This window comes from Phoxinus phoxinus (assembly GCF_949152265.1).
Source record: "Phoxinus phoxinus genome assembly, chromosome: 2".
Classification (NCBI taxonomy): domain Eukaryota; kingdom Metazoa; phylum Chordata; class Actinopteri; order Cypriniformes; family Leuciscidae; genus Phoxinus; species Phoxinus phoxinus.
The window spans coordinates 27,811,764-27,830,390 of NC_136877.1; the positions used below are offsets into that span (position 1 = coordinate 27,811,764).

General features: G+C 37.8%; 1 protein-coding gene and 1 long non-coding RNA gene across 9 annotated transcripts in view; one reads left to right on the plus strand and one right to left on the minus strand.

Annotated features, from left to right (window-relative positions):
* Positions 1-2,875: 2,875 nt before the first annotated feature.
* LOC306985206 overlaps positions 2,876-18,627 on the minus strand; it is a 39,897-nt gene continuing 24,145 nt past the window's right edge. For 4 of the 8 annotated variants that reach the window (XR_013794764.1, XR_013794766.1, XR_013794768.1 and 1 more), the window contains exons 4-5: positions 5,541-6,373; positions 2,876-5,190 (exon numbers count right to left, since the gene is read on the minus strand). This is a non-coding gene — a long non-coding RNA (uncharacterized lncRNA). Of the gene's footprint in view, positions 5,251-5,540; positions 6,374-6,505; positions 6,558-18,627 lie in introns of all 8 variants that reach the window. The other 4 variants (XR_013794765.1, XR_013794767.1, XR_013794771.1 and 1 more) reach the window with 2 other exon arrangements.
* Positions 12,790-16,196, plus strand: en2a (engrailed homeobox 2a; the record flags this gene model as incomplete). Its single annotated transcript, XM_079587174.1, has 2 exons — positions 12,790-14,069; positions 15,880-16,196. Exons 1-2 carry the CDS (start codon positions 13,589-13,591, stop codon positions 16,194-16,196), a joined length of 798 nt encoding a protein of 265 aa, XP_079443300.1. The 5' UTR covers positions 12,790-13,588.

Sequence of the window (18,627 nt, forward strand, 5' to 3'; positions counted from 1 at the left end):
AATGCTCGAAGTCATTACAGCAGGATGGATTATGATTGGCAGTCAATGTTTTTATCGTTTATCAACTGGATAAAATTGTTCTGAAAGTGAATCCAACGATATCGTTTCTCTGTTCTGTTATTATCATTATAGCTGTTGTGTGAACTGCTATTTTTTTATATTGAGAACGATTTTTAGAATTAGGCCCATATCTTTATGTTTATCGTCCTTGATGTTAACGGGCCTTAACTTTTAGACATATTGCACATAGGCTACACCCTTTCTTCCCAAACATAAAATATCCTTTTGAAAATTTCAAAGGGGCTATGTAGAATTCAGGAACCCCCCTTGTTATTAGCGACACTGGTGGCCGTTAAGTGAACTGCACAGACAGGTTATTATAGCTCGTACGCGCACTTGTGCACAAATACGAGGCTGAAACTGAATGTGATTAAATGGCCTGATATCCACCTTATTTTTCAACATGGAAGTAAGGTGTTTTCTGTGAATGTGCAAACCTCGATTTATAAGCCACTATAGGGAAATAACGAGAAGAATATATCAAAGTGCAGTAAATTGTAAAAATGTTTGCGCTACAAACCAACGTGTTTAATAATAGACTATGGTAAAATATCAGGTTAAATCAAGCAGCATATCAAGCAGCATTAACGAGCTGTGTTGGACAGCTAAAAATAACAGGAAGCCAGACATTACAATTATTTTTAAAAAGCCACGCCCAATCTTACCTAAAAAAATAAGGTGGATATAGGCCTACTCACGGCGAAGTTGTTTTTCGTTCTTCGCTTAGAAGTTAAAGTGATAGATGCAATATATAGGCCTATTAATAATTATATACAAATTCCAAACGGCCCTTTTGCACACTTCAAGGGGCATTATTTGTAGGGGCTTTCCAAACGAAGGTGAACAATCCCTTCACGAAGGGCCCATCCTTTGGCTAGCATTACATCATATTATCACGCTGTCCTTCATGCAAATGCTTTTAAACCATTCAAGCGCGACAAGACAAAAGATAACCTGCTGTCTCTGAATGTCCTGATTATGTAACACACACACACACACACACACACACACACACACACACACACACACACACACACACACACACACACACACACAGAGAGAGAGAGAGAGAGAGAGAGAGAGAGAGAGAGAGAGAGAGAGAGAGAGAGAGAGAGAGAAGCGCGCCATAATCGAATTCTCTTTCGCGCTTGAACAAACAATTACAATTATGCCAAAATGTCCGTTTTGTCGAGCAGTCTTAAATTACTTAAACGTCTTAAACGTCTTAAAGGGATAGTTAACCCAAAAATGAAACTTAGGCTACCCCATGATTTACCATCAAGACATTGTTTGTGTATGACATTCTTCTTTCAGACAATACAATCAGAGTTATATAAAAAAAATGTCCAGGCTCTTCCAAGCTTTATAATGGCAGTGAGTGGCCGTTTATGTATGCAAGTCCATCAAAGTGCATCCATACATCATAAAAGTGCTCAACGGGGTTAATAAAGATATGCCTACACAAGTCGACTTTCGCCAAAAGAGTAGGCCTAAAGGCCATTGCACACTGAGTCCGAAATTCGCATCCGAAATTTTCGCACTTTAAAAAATAAATACGACCTCACGTTATGTCAATCACGCTTGCACACTGCCTCCGAAACTTTCGTCCGTCATAAAAAAAATCGAAACGGGTTCGATTTTCTGCGTTTTTCGCATCCGTAACAAGCAGTTTGAATGGTGTTTGAATGGTGCTTTGACAATTCAGAGCCACCGAATCACGAATACGAAAAAACGCATACAAAAATTTCGGACTCAGTGTGCAATGGCCTTAACACTTGATGTATGATGTAGGAGTAGCATAAGCTTTGACGCCTCACGTGGTTCAAACAAACAGGGCAACAAACTCAAGCTCCTCCGACATTTCTCTTAAAAAAAAAAAAAATCTAATTTTGGCATTCTAATTTGTGACTGGTGTTTTGTTTTGCTCTATCCTCTGTGCTTCTGCATCAATGTCATGTCAAGTGTCACTCTTTCGTCATAAATCGATGTGTACGTGCCGGAAGCTAGTTGTTTATATTTTTATTACACAAACACATCACTTCACTTCAGAAGGCCTTTATTAACCACTCCAGAGCCGCGTGTAGCACTTTCATCATGGATAGATGCACTTTAATCAAAACATAAACGGCCATTCACTGCCATTATAAACCTTGGAAGAGTTAGGAATTTTTTTAAACTCTGAAATCGTTTGAAAGAAGAATGTCATATACACCTGATGGCTTGAGGGTGAGTAAATCATGGGCTAATTTTAATTTTTGGGTGAACTATCCCTTTAAATGACCAGAACCAGGAGGATCTTAAAGAGAATGAGACACACTTGAGATTCTCTGTCAGCAGCGTCAGATCTTAAACTGATTCTGTCTGTCAGTAAAGTTAATCAAACAAAGGTAACAGAAAATTACTCACTGCTCTTGACTAAAAATAACTTTTGTAGCTTTAATAAGGATTAGTCTATATTTAATTTATAAGCAATGCAGTGCAGACTGCATAACTTTATTAAATTTCTGTAGCCTATATGTCCTGCCTGTTAGACAGGTAAATATGACATTTATTATGGGTTTATGTGAGAATTGTTTGAAGTTCACTTAAACTAAAAGTTGTTATATTTTTTGAAGCCTAATGTTAAAAGAATTGATAGCTTTGAATTCGATTGACAGCACTAATAATATATATATATATATAGATCTGGCTGTGAGACTAGTTAAATGAATCCCTCTTCTTTGCATAAAACATAGACATTACAGTACAGTAAATCAGTCTACAGGCGTAGACAACCATGGAAGTCAAGGAAGGTCTCATTCATTTTTTTAATTTCATCACAAGCTGTTCACACATTGGCAATAAAATAAGAGATTAATAGCCTACATGACAAATCTTATAATTGTTGTAAGTAAAGACAGGCCTATCATCTGACAAGGTTCTAATTTAAACATTGCCACATTAAAGAAACAAATACATATCTTCTTTACCTTTTCAAACACAGTTAGACCTTATCTAATACAACCGGAGGCTAAAATTAATGTAAATCTTAATACATTACAAATTGTACAATAAAAAATAAGTTGCCCAATATAAGTGAAAAAAAAGTGTTGCATTGTGTCTTTCACATACTTGATATTTATCATCCATCCATCAATTCTCCAAGCAGCTTTATCGTCAGCAGGGTGTCAGGAATGCTGGAGGCCAGCATCTCGGACGGATGGCCAGTCCATCACTGGGTAAATTGACATTTGTATGCGTCTCAATGAACACTTTCATTATATTGGTTCAAGTTAACGTCAGCAGATGGCAGTATTGTACATTTTTCATTAAAGAGGAACCCCTCCTGGTTGCGGGAAGACTGCCTGCGCCTAGTCCTTCTTCAACAGTGACAGGCATGTCATTGGTTATATGAGATGTCCCTTCACATCTAATACAAAAGCCAGATGTTTCAAAAGTGATTCTGGACCACTGAAGATGTGAGAATATTTCTTCAGAAAATAGCTTTTAGCGATATTTAAAGTACATTTATATAATTCCTGGTGGTTATTGAACACAAAACTAGCAACAATAAAGACATAAAAGAATACAACAAATTGTTTAGTTGCACCAGAATTGGACTCAACAATACAGTAGCCTATTGCTGCTGGTGAAAGTGTTGTGGTTATGAATGGGCAGGGTAATTAAAACTATAAAGCAATAAAAAGATAACATTAAAAATATGTTTCTCATATGACATTATTGTGCCCTGCAGCCTAACACTTAACCTCAGTTTGCTCTGGAAGATTGTCACAATTTTTAAATCTGCTTGTAAAAGTTTATTTATACCAGGTACAAGCAAAAGATAAAGAACAACAAAATAACAAAAAGAAATGTTTGTGCATGTTGGTGGATTTTCCACGTGTTTGTATGGAGATGACTTGCAGAGGTTTTAACAGGCGTTGAGGATTTAGATTGCTCTTTGGCCCTGGGTAAGGGCCCCCCCACCACTCCTCTAATGGAAGATGATTCAGTCGAACGGACGAGAAGACAGAATCGCAATTACCCAGACTTATTGAACTCACCCCTGACATTTCTTTGGCTTCTGACTGAACTACAAGAGGATAGGGAAGTGGAGGAGAGATGAAGGGGAGTGGAGGGATAAAAAAAGAAAGAGAGGGAGGGAGAGAGAAGATAGAATAAATTAATGAAAAAGAAGACTGAGGTCTTGCACCTGGAAAGATATAATGCAGCCATATAGAAACGTGCACAATTAGACAAAAACAGGCTAATCGCCACATTTTTCAACTAACAAAATTATCTTAAATTGGACTGCCAGGCTGTGGAATACTTTCTGCCCCGGTCAACACTGTCACTGAATCTAAGGATTGACACTGTGCATATTAAGCCACAATGACAATCTCTCTCCATTCTCTCACTCAATATCTCTCGCTCAGTGTCTCAACGCAGTCTCACACAATCTTCGAGGGTAGCAAGATAATGAATTGTAGAATTAGACCTAATGGGACACAGACCAGCGACGGTATTACAGGGGGGTGCAAAAAAAAAAAACACAAAAAAACAGAGCACCATTTCAGTCCAAATTGCCCGCGATGCCATTCAAATGCCAGTCTGGCATTTAAACATGTCTCTCTCCTCACAACTGACCAGGACTTCCATTCGCCTCAGTCAATCTGATTCAGCCCTGCCTGTTCTAATTGGTTTATGGATTCCATGCTCGATCACAAGACAAGTTCTCTTGTAGTTAAGGTGGTGGCAAAAGTGCTTTTCATTAAGGAGGGTCAAGGTCACAGGATTTATGAATGTAACAATAATCAACAAAAAGGGTTCAACTGTCATTATAACAGCATAACCACCTTCCCTGACATTTGGTTACAATCTCATTTTGGATTCAGACATCTAATGCCAAAGGGGTTTGAATTATTATTATATTTTTTTTATCTTTGGACGAAACATACTACAAGTGATCTGCAGGTGTATGAAGGGGGTGCGGGATGACGATTAGGCCAGTCATTTATTTCCAAGGCACTTTATATTAACAATGTCAAAAAATGAAGATTAAAACTGATATTCTTCAAGCATTGTACAAATGAAAATCAAACATACTTCCCTCTTGAGTGCAGTAGAATGAATTTCACAGTTCTGTGACGGCTGCAGTCAGAAAAGTAAATATCAGGTGGTGACACATGAAGCGACTGATCCGCACAAATCCTTTACAGTGCAAATGAAATACACATGGCTTTACGGTCTGGGATTAACTGTCTGTTGACTGCCGTTAGACCTGCCACTATTACAACCTAATCAAGCACATGAAGACACACTCTAACAGTAGGCCTGTGCCACAAAAAAACATGTTATTCAGGGGTTGGTTTTTTAAATATATTTTTTACATCGTCTAACTGATAATGATAAAGATGAAAAAAAAATTGTTATAATTGCTTCACCTGTATCTATACTGTTATTTAAAAAATCTGATTGACACATTTCCAATAATATTCTACCTTTTCAGAAATCAGCTGTCTGTGCTGCTACTCATCCTGGAGAAAGGGAGAAATCAAAAATCAGTTAATTGCCATTTTCCTACACACTAGGACTGAAATAATAACATTTCTTTGGCTTTCTTCAAAATACTGCTTTTATTTAAAATTGTATATTTTTCATGAAAGAATCATGTAAAAGACAAACATTTACCCTGAGGTCGGTGGCCTTCTCGTGACATTCTGCAATGTTACTTTTAGATAAATTATCTGATTTGATGCCAGAGTTTTTATATTTAGGCATTTTACCAGAATATTTTGCAGGGGCTCCTTTCAATATGCATCTCTGGATTTAGTCAGCTATTAACTGTTCACAACACTATTGTGAATAATGAAAAATTATGTAACCAAAATGCCACAATTATGAAGAGAATTATGAATACATTATTTATATAAATATATTAAAGAAAGAAAATAAATACATTAATATATTATTAGTTTATTACAAGTCGAATTCAAATAGCCTATGATGACTAAAATTATTAGATTTTTCTTCCAAACATTGTGCACACATTTATTCTTTGAATTTTTCTTTGAAAAGCACTGTCAAATTTGTGAATTCAAAGCACAAAGAGGGATAGACAGCTTATGTACTGGAATATTTTAAAATTGAATGAAGAATACAGAAAGTGCAAAAACAGGGAAGTGAAGATAAATAGATTAGTGTGTGAAAGATGGTGAAATGACACATTCCTCATCACAAAGCAGGAGAGCAGCTGTGGACGGAGCAGGTTCCGGTCGAGTACAGACGCACAAAAGAGGACTCCAGCTTTCCCAGAGGGGCACTGGAAGGGACACTGGGGTACAAAAAAAAAAGACCAAAGCTACATTAAAAATATACGAGGTAGAATTATATTCTGCATTCAAACCTTTAAACGTGATGCAAAGAAACTTTCTGAGACATTTGACCTCATATCTCTATGCCTTACCATGATTGGCAACTGGTAAAAGGCCTTGTTTCAGGAAGCCCTCTCTTCTCAGCTGTGGTCAAAATAAATATCTTAGGGGTTAGGTTAAAGGTGGGGCACGCCACACATGGAATAAGCCTCTTCTCTATATATACATGCTGAATCTGAAGATATTAGTGATGCCACACACAAAGAATATCCCAGCCTATTTTGTGTCCTCATATGCAAGTAAAAAGCAAGTCCACAATGACAATTAGATACAACTGCCATATTATTTTTTGACCCGTAAGACTTTCATATTGCTTTTCTTTATACAGACCCCTTTTTCTTTGATAGTTAAAATTTCCGATAGATATTAATTCACCAACATATGACCTCTTAGCCTACTGTTGACAGACTGAGCTATAGGTGCACCGTGCTCGTTATGTAGTAGCATTCTAATTACTTAAAAAAATGAGTGACACGCTAAAGTGAGTAAAGCAACAAGTGCACAGTGAAGTGGAAGTGGGCAAAGTGTTTAGAGACAAGTGATTATTGCGCACGTCACGCGACACACTTGTCGCGAGGGTCGTAAACAATCAAAAGCGCGTGAAACAGGTGCCAATGGAATTCGAAACATCTAAACTCCCGCGAAGAAACCATGATAGCATACTGTGACCCACCCAGGGTGTTCAGACATCGGAAAAGGTAACCTATAGCACGCGGACTAAGCGCTAAAGTATTCGCTTATTGTTTTATGGGTTATGTTCGTATAGCCATACCCGCTCCCTCCTCTCATGCTGCTTAAAAAACCCGTAACCCTGACGTGTATAGCCACCACGTGGTGTTTAGTAATTGTCACAAGAAAGATTTACCAGCAGGTGAAGGGTCTATATACACCTTTACTCTTATTCAATTTACATCCACTGCGCATATGCTTTTTTTTTTTTTTACAATATTCGCAAAATATTATTTTCATCTTTTTAGCATATTTGCTTTTTTTCAACAGAACTATGCACTGTGCTTTAAATATTATTTGTCAGTAGACCGGGCGAATCCTATGCAAAGCAATCAAAGCCTATAGCTTAGCCTATAGGTCTATGTATTAACTTGATGGCGTGTATTTTAAGAGAAATTATTAAAAATAAAAAACTTCTAAGAATTGTTGTTACCCGTTATTTTACAAACACTAACGCATAAGCGAATTTCTTAAAACGGCATAGGGCTATTCTGATAATATTTGTATTAGAAAATGTTGTTATTTTCAAATTAATTGGAAATGAGAACATTAAATGGCACACGTTTTAACGAATTCTTGTATCACATTGTTAAGCTGGCATATACAAATTATCTTAAAAGAAATGGAGAATTAAGCCAGGATTAATGTTTTTGTAATCAACCATTCAGTCATGTTTATCATGAGACGTTTCAATTTAAATTATATATATATTTTTTTATAATAATTTTAAGGAAGTACAATTTTAAAATCATTGTTATAAAAAACTAAAATATTTAATCTTGTATCACCTCTAACTAAATAACTTCAATAAAACTCAGATTACTTAGTAAACTAAAACGTCAGTAGGCCTATTTACAAACATGCTAACTTCGTCTTAGTAAAAGATGAAAAGAAAAATACTGTAGCCTAAATAACAGACGTTTGATTAACACTTCCAGAAAGTACAAAAATGTAACAACATTTTAATGGCACGAAATGAACATGGAATAAAGACGATAGTTTATGCATGGATATATAATTTATTTACGGATGTCAGTGTTGTCAATGCATAATATACGTATACAATATATATATATATATATATATATATACACACACACACACACACACACACAATATATATATATATATATATATATATATATATATATATATATATATATATACACACACACACACATACATAGCCTACAATCTAAATACAACTTATGATTCCAGATCAAACGTGCAGAAATTATATATTTATAACGATCAACAAGACTTTCGTAATAGTGTAGACCATTTTAAAACTTTCTGGGTGCAAACTAATTTGAAGGGAAAAAAAGCGTTTAATGAATTATAATGTGGGCTGACATGTCTGAGAGGCGCTCTAAATGCGAGTTTTCACGGAGAAAAACGCTTGGTATTTGTGAAAGTGAAAATGCACCTGTGGTACTCTCTTCCATTCGAAAAGCCAACCGACGTTAAACGTGTCTGAAAATATTTTAAGCATCATTAATGATTTTTAAAGTTAGTTGAAAAAAAAGGGTCTACTCAAGCACGTAAAACAGTTTTGTCTTTCCAATTCACTGAAATCTTCAAGGTGGGATAAGTGGAGAGAGATACAAGGCTAAAGCTTTGACTGTCAATGAAGCCATTTTCTCCAAAAAGGGTCTCAAGATGGGAGCAGCATTCAATTAACTTGATCCCATCTAAAGAGCCTTAATTAGGTTTGTGGAGGACGCCACATGCACGGTGGGTCAGGGACAGCAAGACTGTGTCGACTGAAAGGAGACTTATTTACGCCAGGACGATCAGACGCTTTAGAATTAAAAGCATTAAAACCTATCAACTCTATCCTCCCGGCGTTTTCAAAGTGTCCACTCTGCTAGGATCCGGACCCCGACAGTTTCCTGGCTTTGATGGAGGAATCTGGATTTAAAACAAGAAGCATCAGTCATGTATTTATTTTACCCAATACCCACAGAAGTATTGGTTTCGCTCTTTGGCATTGGACCAAATTATGGATAGGTAAAGCCAACCAAATGATTTTTTGGCGCAATCACTTAAGTCGCATTTTTCAGGTATGGAGATTTTTTCAAACATTATTCGAATAATGACCTTTTACAAATCTTTGGGAATAAAAGAAATGTATGTGTAACATTGAAAACAACTGTCATCGTGTCATTGCAGATCCCAGACTGGTGGTTGGCTGGATCCTGCCCTGCATGGTGTCAGGACTCATATCGCAGGCGTGCTTTGACTGACCGTGTTAGTATGAGTGTTTGTGTGTCTTTTGAGAGCAAGACAGCGAGTGTTTGTGTGTCTTTTGAGAGCAAGACAGCGAGAGAGTGAGAGAGTTAAGGGGTGTGCGTTATCCTTTATATCAGGCTGCAAGCTCTATGATCACCAAGACTCGCACACGCACACACACACACCAGCGCGTCCATTCACAAATCGAGTCAGCGCGTCAGCACCTATTGTATTGACTGAACCAGTGGTATAAGCTATAGGCTACTGTGCGTTAAAGCTCAAGAGAGCCCAAAGACAACGCACCGAGGGACAAACACTGACCATTTCCAAAACAAACTGGTAGTCTATAGGCTATAAAACATCTATTCAAATAAAACTCTATACGCTGACTCCATCCATCATATTTCGGACTTTATATTGGCTTCTTTCGACACTGAAAGCATCGGTCTTTGCGAGAGCAAACGGCACTTCAACATTTTCCTATGGGACACCAGTTGGTGCCATTTTTTTACATTAAAAAAGCATATCTTACAAACATGAAAATATCTCAAATAAATAACATTCATTTTTCATAACTAAATAAATATTTATTTATTAATATTTAGACATTTGTTCTGTTAACCCGATGTGGCCAACTTTAATTATGATATGGACGTTGTTTCGTCTATGTTAAGCGAAATAGGGAAACCTTGTCGTACGTCTATACATGGAATCTATATAAATAAATAAATAATAGGAGGCTACTGTGATCAAATATAACGCTGAAAACACGACTCTTTGAATCCTCTCTCCATAATATCACCAAAGGTTGCTTCTAACAATATATATAAAAATAAATACATTTCTAAACAATTTTTAAATCAAGGTAGGCCTATTAGTTAACCACAGTCAAGAAAATGTCAGCGAGATTCTCTTAGGCTACAAAAAAGACTGAACGTGATTCAACCTAATTGACACCACCTATAGCCTACCCTATGCTCTTAACATTTTCTTTAAGATCATTTAAGAAGTCTTGCTGTCCCACTGTTTGAACATTTCTTAGTTGCAAATCCAATGAAATTCTTTAGAAATATATTCTTGTGTGAAAATTCAATTTCCTTGAAGTGCTCAAGAAGAGCTAGAATTGACAACCAGACCAAACTATTTTGTCTGGGCATCATGGCGCGGTGAAATGCAAAAGCTCACCAAAATCTTTGATGAATAAGTATAATGAAATATCCCTCAGGGTAGACTATGCATTCTGGAGAACAACATATAGACATGAAGCGCACGTGAAGGCTACACAGTCAACACAAAAGACGGAAAGGCTGATGACGGCAAATAAAAACATCAACGTATGGCCTTAATCCTGTGCACAGGGTTTGAGTAGTGGTGCCAGTGCAGTTAAGGCTGTCATATAAAGAACTGGTCCTCAAAATAGCCGATATAGTGTCAAATTAACGTGATATGAAAGATCTGTACAGACGGGCCTGCTTGAAACGGCATATTAAATCATGTGATGATATAGCCTATAATCCAGCATAAAAGTTGATTATTTAGGATTTATCAAATATGCACTTTGGACTGCACTTTAGGTTTATTATTATTTTGCTGTACAACAGTAAAAGTAGAGCTTACTAAAGATATGTGCATCGCTTAACCTGCGTTTTGTTGCAATGGGAGGGGGCGCCTCATATTGGATGAATGAAATCACAAGATACATACCCTACAGTATAGATTATTAAGCAGCAGAAGTATAGAGGGTAAAGGAGAACACGTGGATGGTTCTCTTATAGAATCCCTAATAGCACAATAATGATCGGTTGCATTGTTGTTATATTTTAATTAGTGCTGGCTGTTATAGGCTACTGTTGTGATATGCTTGTCGAATAGGCTAATTATTTTTTTCTATGCGCAAAAAAAAAAAAAAAAAAATTGTGTAAACTGCAATTCTCGCCCAAACCAGGGCGAGTGTTTCAGTCTTGTCTGTGGCAAAATAGAGAGGGATAGAGGGCAGGCCACGGCGCTTGCGATCTGTCAATTGCTCTAGAGTCTAGCCTATTGTCTTTTACCCAGTCCGCGCATGAAGTCGACGGTGAATTTCTTGCGGGTGATTAAATATCGTTGTAGAAGAATGCCCCTAAAACCAAAGCATCATTGAAGACCCTTAGATTTGATCAGTGTCCATTCCACACTTGAGAAGAGCAGGTGTACAACAGGCCAGTGGCTATTGTACCGTTATGGACTATTCAAATGGTGGTTGTCGGGGGATCTTCATCAAGCAACAATATCATCAATAGGAATGTAACCAATATAAAAACATGACTAAACAATATTTTTTGCCACACAGTTTAGTCCCTCCAACAATATTTGATGCAGTCCTAGTCAGTGAAACCACAATGAAAGATATATTATCTATGCTATAATATTTCGTTTTAACGGAAACAATTTTGCAAATAGGAAATAAGATATGCCTTGTTAGTGGCATTAAAAAGACGTGGTTAGGCAGATAATGTGCACCAATTTGAAAAGGGATTGCATGGTCTTGGCTCGCCAGAGACACTTCATAATGAGAAATGCAATCACAGAAGGCCTTTTGAGAAACCTCTTCTCACTGGGAGAAGCTAGATTAACCATACTGGCAGCTCCAACAAGGTGATGTCTTTACAAATGGTTAAGAGCTCAAATCTATAACCAAGTCGTTGCTATTGTTGATTTCGATGTGCTACATAGTAGGCTACAGTCAGTCAATGTAGTCAAAAATGCTCCTCAGGCGACCTTCATTATAGACATAACGACTCGAGGTTGTGTGATAAAATGCATCTGTATCACAAAGATGTGAACGATGAATGGATTTGCTGTGGTACCTGGAGAGCGCGGGACAGGAACCGTATCTGCTGGTTCCAGCGTTGCCACGGTGCCTATAGGGTTAAGGCTTATGAGCGAGTGAAAGTTGTTCTACAATTAATTTTTTTGGCGTGACTATGCTGATATTCTTTGAAATACCCAGTTATGTTTCAAGAGCCAAATGCATCTGTCCAAAGAAATGAGCATGAAATCATTAATTAAACTAAAAATATGGACTACACGAGTCGTATCGACAGATGAAGATCCCTCTGCGTGTTTCCGTTCCGTTGCGAAAATCTTTATCGCTGTACAGCATATGAATTGTAGTCTAGGCTAACATTCTAAATATTGAGGAAAATGGAATTTTTCACACTGCTCTTTAAAATGTCTGCATCATACACGAAGAAAACTGTAATGGTTTGGAAACAGCAAGCACTCCATTGCGGAAACGATTTATCCACTAGGCCTATTGGTTTGACGCATTCTGTGTAAGGCCATTACCAATTATTAGTTAGTCAAAACTGCGATATAATGATACAATAAAATACTTCCCCTGCTGAAAAACATAGCAGTACTCAACAGTAGCCTACACAAATATTTATCTAAAAAAAATTTGATTTTAAAATCTGCGGTCTCGTGATTGCGTTCGGATAGCGAGCTGACGACCAAATCTGAATAATGATATGCTATATGCATAGCAGAAATAATTACGCTACAAGTAAACCTCTACGATTAAGAGGGGAAAATTGTGAAGTCCGTGTTCAGTATGCAGGCTGTGTTTTTGGCACGGTCTGAATTTGTATTTCGGTGAAGCACTGTGTCTTTAAAAGTGCAAGAATGAGTGTTGTCTGTTACTCGCGAATCAGGGCCATGTGACTAACTCTAGACTATTCTATTGGTTGAAGGCACGTGTCTTGGATACCGGAGTGTAACGTCACTGGGGGCTCGTATTAAAAATAAGAACAAAAATCCGGAGTGAAAGTATTTCACGAGCAGTTAGGAGCCCCACTTCTCAGAGTAGCCACTGGAGCCTCGATAGTTGCATTGCGCACAAAACAAATAGCACCAAACTGGAAAGTTACGGTTCATCAATCTTAAACCGAGAACATTCCGTGACTGGAAGGCGTAACTATGTTTTTCCTTTGTGACCACGGTGCGCAAAGGCTTTTTATTGTCGCTAAAACACACTGACAGACTTTCTTGCTCAGTTTTGAAATTTTGCTGAAGTGAACAAAGTGGACGGAGTCGCCCGCGGAGCGGGTTGCGACTGCCTGAGTGCGGGAGAGCGATAAAGGGTTAAGGACAGAACGTGGAAAGTGTGTCTCAGCATGGATGAGAATGAGCAGAGCGCAAGAGACGCGGAACAGCGAGGAGCAGCGGACGAGTCCAACAGTGCCATTCGACCCCTTCTGCAAGCTCCTGGGAACCTGCAGCTCCCGCACAGAATCACAAACTTCTTCATCGACAACATCCTGCGGCCGGACTTTGGCCGTAAGAAAGAAGCGAACATCACTCGCGATGAGGGCAATCACGGCGCTCGAGAGAATCACAACCCTACGGGTCCTAGCACGGGACAGGTGGGAAGTACTGTTCCAGCAGAGGGAACTTCCACAACGCATACGAGCAGCGGAGGAAAGAAGGCTGAGATAGAGAGCGAAGAGCCCCTGAAGCCCCGCGGGGAGAATGTGGATCAGTGCCTGGGCTCAGAATCGGATAGTTCACAGAGCAATTCAAACGGACACCCTAGTCAGTCTATGCTGTGGCCCGCTTGGGTTTACTGCACACGCTACTCGGACAGGCCATCGTCAGGTACATTTCACTTTATTTTCTTATGGGCTACCATGTGCCGGGAAATCTGTTAAATTTATCGAAAGTTCTACAAGTTCTAATCTATCCAACTGTTTTCTATTTTAATCACGTATCCCAATTTTAGAGGGCCACTGCAATTCTAAAACAAACCCGAAAAAGCTGAAATATAAACCGCCAAATTTGTGAAAATTCAAAATCACTAAACATATCGTAATAAATAAAATCTCATATCTTTCATATTTCTGAACATGTATAGGCTATACGGAAACATTACGATGGGGTTTATCTCTTGCTTAAGTAAAACGACAAAGGTCCATCAAAACAGGCTTAAGATCGTCATAAACGTTCAGAAAAGTAGGCTATAAAGGAAGTTAACTAAATTTTCGCAAATTCGATTATACTTATTTTAGAGTTAGGCTATTATTCATTTAATTGTATTTCAATTTTAATTCCATACCGTTTGCTTTGGGATTGATAATGTTGTAGGCTAATAGTTTTGGTATCGTTTTAAGGAAGAGATGAGAAATAGAATGTGTCAAGGTTGATTTACCTTTAATTAAATATAAGTAGACTAAAGTAGCCTAAATAAAATATGACAGAAATACATTTTTAACGCTGAATGGCTGTAGCCTACATACAGGTTTTTGGTTTTGTCAAAGGTTTTGCCCTGTAAGCCTTCCGTCTTTGTTGAGATTTCATTAGCATATTTTTGACAATGGAGCAGGCCTTGCATTAACTATTCCGAGTTAGCAGTTGTTCATGAGTGTTTGTGCGCAGCAAAGTATTTCGTAACTTGAATATTTAACTAACTGTAGGCCTATTGCTACCATTTCAAAACAGAAGAAACCATTATGTGCATAGCTACTGAATGCTAATTCAACGTAGAGCAAACTCGATCAAGAGTTTGTCATTTAGCCTGGTCCGTCGATTTTGTTGTTGTTTGAGATATCATAAATTTAATATTTCCGTTACAGCTTAAATGAAAGATTCAGCTTAAATGAAAGATTGGAGTGCTGATTGATCGTATTTACGAGAGAGTGTGTTACATACAAGTCTACCATTTGTATAGGTCTATCCTTTTATTTTCGTTCAAGGAAAGCAACTAGACTGTTTAGCCTATAGGCCTACTGCTGTTGAATAATAGGCTACCTTGTCGCGTCAGTCTTTCATTTTTATTTTCGCGTAGGCTATAAATTGTAGGCTACTTTCACGTCAGCTTCTCGCGCAATTTTTGTTTACATTAAAATATTCATTCAATTATTATCTAACTGCACTCGGAGCGTTGCGCTAATTTTATGTTGTGTTTATTTTCTTAGAGTGATATAGACTTACACCAGTCATAACCAGTTATGATGTCGAATGTTCATTTTTAAGTATGATCGCCATTTGACCACTCATTCCATTTCGATGTCTAAAAAGGCTTCTTTTTTTAAACTAAGAAATGTCCAATATGGAGCAAGGCGCGAATCCCTCATCAAAATTCTGCTTCATCTCTGAGGTTTCCCGCATTACCTATTAATGGCCTCCACTCAGAGAAAGAGGGAGAGAGACAGGGAGAGCGAGAGCGAGAGAGAGAGAGAGAGAGGGAGAGAGAGAGAGATCCATACTGCTCACACCCTAATGTGACGCAAAATAAATAAATAAAGCCTACGTAAAACAGATTCATAAATTACAACACTTCGTTGAACATGTTTACAGCCCCCTCTCTCCAGACCCTGCATGAAAATAAAACAGATTAGCATATTTTGGTCCTGTTATGCAATTTGTGCTTCACTCTAAAAACTGTATGTTATTTCATCCCCACACGCAGGTCCCAGATCTCGTAAACCAAAGAAGAAAAGCGCAAGTAAGGAGGACAAACGACCACGCACGGCCTTCACGGCGGAGCAGCTCCAGAGACTCAAAGCCGAGTTCCAGAACAACCGCTACCTGACCGAGCAGCGACGGCAGGGTCTGGCGCAGGAACTGGGCCTCAATGAATCTCAGATCAAAATCTGGTTTCAGAATAAGCGGGCCAAAATCAAAAAAGCCAGCGGCCCCAAGAACGGTCTGGCAATACACCTGATGGCGCAGGGACTGTACAACCACAGCACCACGTCAAAGGAAGACAAATCAGACAGTGACTGAGACAGAGAAAGCGGGGAGGGGTGGAGATGATGGGTGGGGTGGGGTGGAATGGGAGGGGGAGGGGTGCGCGAGGTTATATTTACAATGCAATAATTCAAAAGAATAAAAGGGCCAGTTAATAAATATACCAGCATTAATGACGTTAAATAGAGGCTATATCGAATTATGTCAAAATACATTTATTGAATACAATTCTCTTATGAAATAATGGTCAAATTATTTCAAAAATAGGCTAGGAGCCGTTTTTTGCACTTGGGCAGAGTGGCTCTCTTGAGAAACAAGTGTTTCTATCGCTCTTCTTTGTCATGCTGTCACCAGAACCAAGCGTTTTCCACTATTAGCGCAACGCTCGTTTATACATTTATTAGTTATGTGGGGAAAATGCGAAAACCTTGCTTAAGTCCAAAGAGTCTTCTTCTGCATCCAGGCAACTGTGATATCAAATGCATTAGATTTGTTTTATTTTCACGTTTGTCGTATCATTTGGTTTGATGTTTGATACAAAATGGACGCAGCAATCGTCGCAATCTCAGCAGGAATTTTCAAAAAAAGAAGAAAAAAAAACTGTTCTTCTTGTAAATAAGTTCACCGTCTCAGCCTGGTTCATTTAAAGAGTAGGCCTAAATTGGGGGTGGGAGAAAAAAAAAATCGCAAAAACACGCGAGAACTTCTTTAACAGTGCATTACATTGTAGGTTATCTGGTAAGCCTAACATATAATAGCTACGAAATAACATAGCCTGGTCAAAACATTTCAACTAGTGCGCTAAATAAATAAACAAATGTACCGCAGCGTCTTAAATGGCATAGTTTTTATAAAAGAGCAATATAATCATCTTTTGTAGCAAAGTATGTTTTAATCATTATAATGCTGCCTATAAATGTGTAGCACTGACAATGATTTCGCTTATGCGCACTCTTGACAAAAGCCAGGATAAGCGCCACAACACATCACACAGAAATATAAACAAATAGGCTATATAAATATAAACCTATATAAAAACACACAACTATCGAATAAAAAAAAATTAAGCAAACCAGCTGTTTACTGTATGACAGATGTTAAAATACTGTTTTAATGTTGACTTCATATTTGTTATGTATTTATATAGATTATATTACAGGGGGGGAAAACTTTATCCAATGACCGGTGTTGCTTTTTATGTGAGAGTAGATTTCTAAGGTGTTTAAATTGCTTATTTATATTGCAATAACTTCTTTATGTGAATGAAGCGGTATTGGGGCCTTTGCATGAAAGCTGCAAATTGTCATGTAGGCATATTCACGCGTGTTTAGAAAAGTTAAAACGGTATGAACGAGATTTAAGTTGCAGACTGTATCCATATAGCCTACCAAATTGTGGAATTTTTACTTTTTGAATCTCTTTGTTTTATACCTGAAAAGAGTGTGTGACTAGCTATATAGCCACCAAACTTAACACACTTTGCCTTACAAGTTCAAGTGCGAACTTAATAACACAGAACTGTGCCGAATCAGAGAAAAAGTATTAGTTAAATTGCATATGAGCATATCTATGAATATGGCCTTCTATCTGATATACGACCGAATGAATTTACTCATCAGCGAAGATCTATCTATAAAAGCTATGTTGAAAGCTGAAAAAGAGATAAATTAAGATAATACAGTTTTATTTTGTGTTTACAGGTAGCCTACTGTTTGTTATATGTGTAAATAATTTGTATCACGTACGTATTAATTGTGTAATTAACTGCCTCCTGAAATCTTGATAAGAATTAAATAAACAATATGAATAATATTTCTCAATGTCTCTGTAGCTTCTTTATTTGCTTCTTCTCTAAGATTTAATAACCATCTCGCGCTCCAGTTTCATCTTGCTCTTTGGTTGAAAAGAACGTGCCGTCCTCTCATCAAATGGGAGCTGAGCCCAGCGGACATGACGTCACGGCGCTGGCACACAAAGCTTTACCAAATCAGGAGTGAGTCGGCAATGCACCCTCAGCAGTAGCCTGTAAGGTTTGGGGAAGCAGTGCAGATAAAGCCTATATAATTTCAAACGCATTATCGTTTGGATATTTCACTATTTCACAATTGTTTAACTTCTGAATTCTCTGTATCAGCAACATTTTGATGTAACCCTTTACATTGCCCCATCATGTGCCCCATGACTGGGACGACAGAGACAGAGTCATTGCCCCAAAAGCGTTAGATACCTTACAAGTGGACTTTATTCTATAACTAGCCTTTAAAATCACTCACAGTATAAATACCAAACAACATAAACAGACAAATAATTATAGGCCTAATATGTCGTTTGCTTTCCACTTAGCCTAATGAAATGCTCACACAAGGAAAAGAAAAAACCTATAGGCCAAAGTCATGCTTGTTCATAGCCGTATAAAAATATGCCAGACCTACTTAGGACTACGTTATCATAGTTATAAAAATACGGA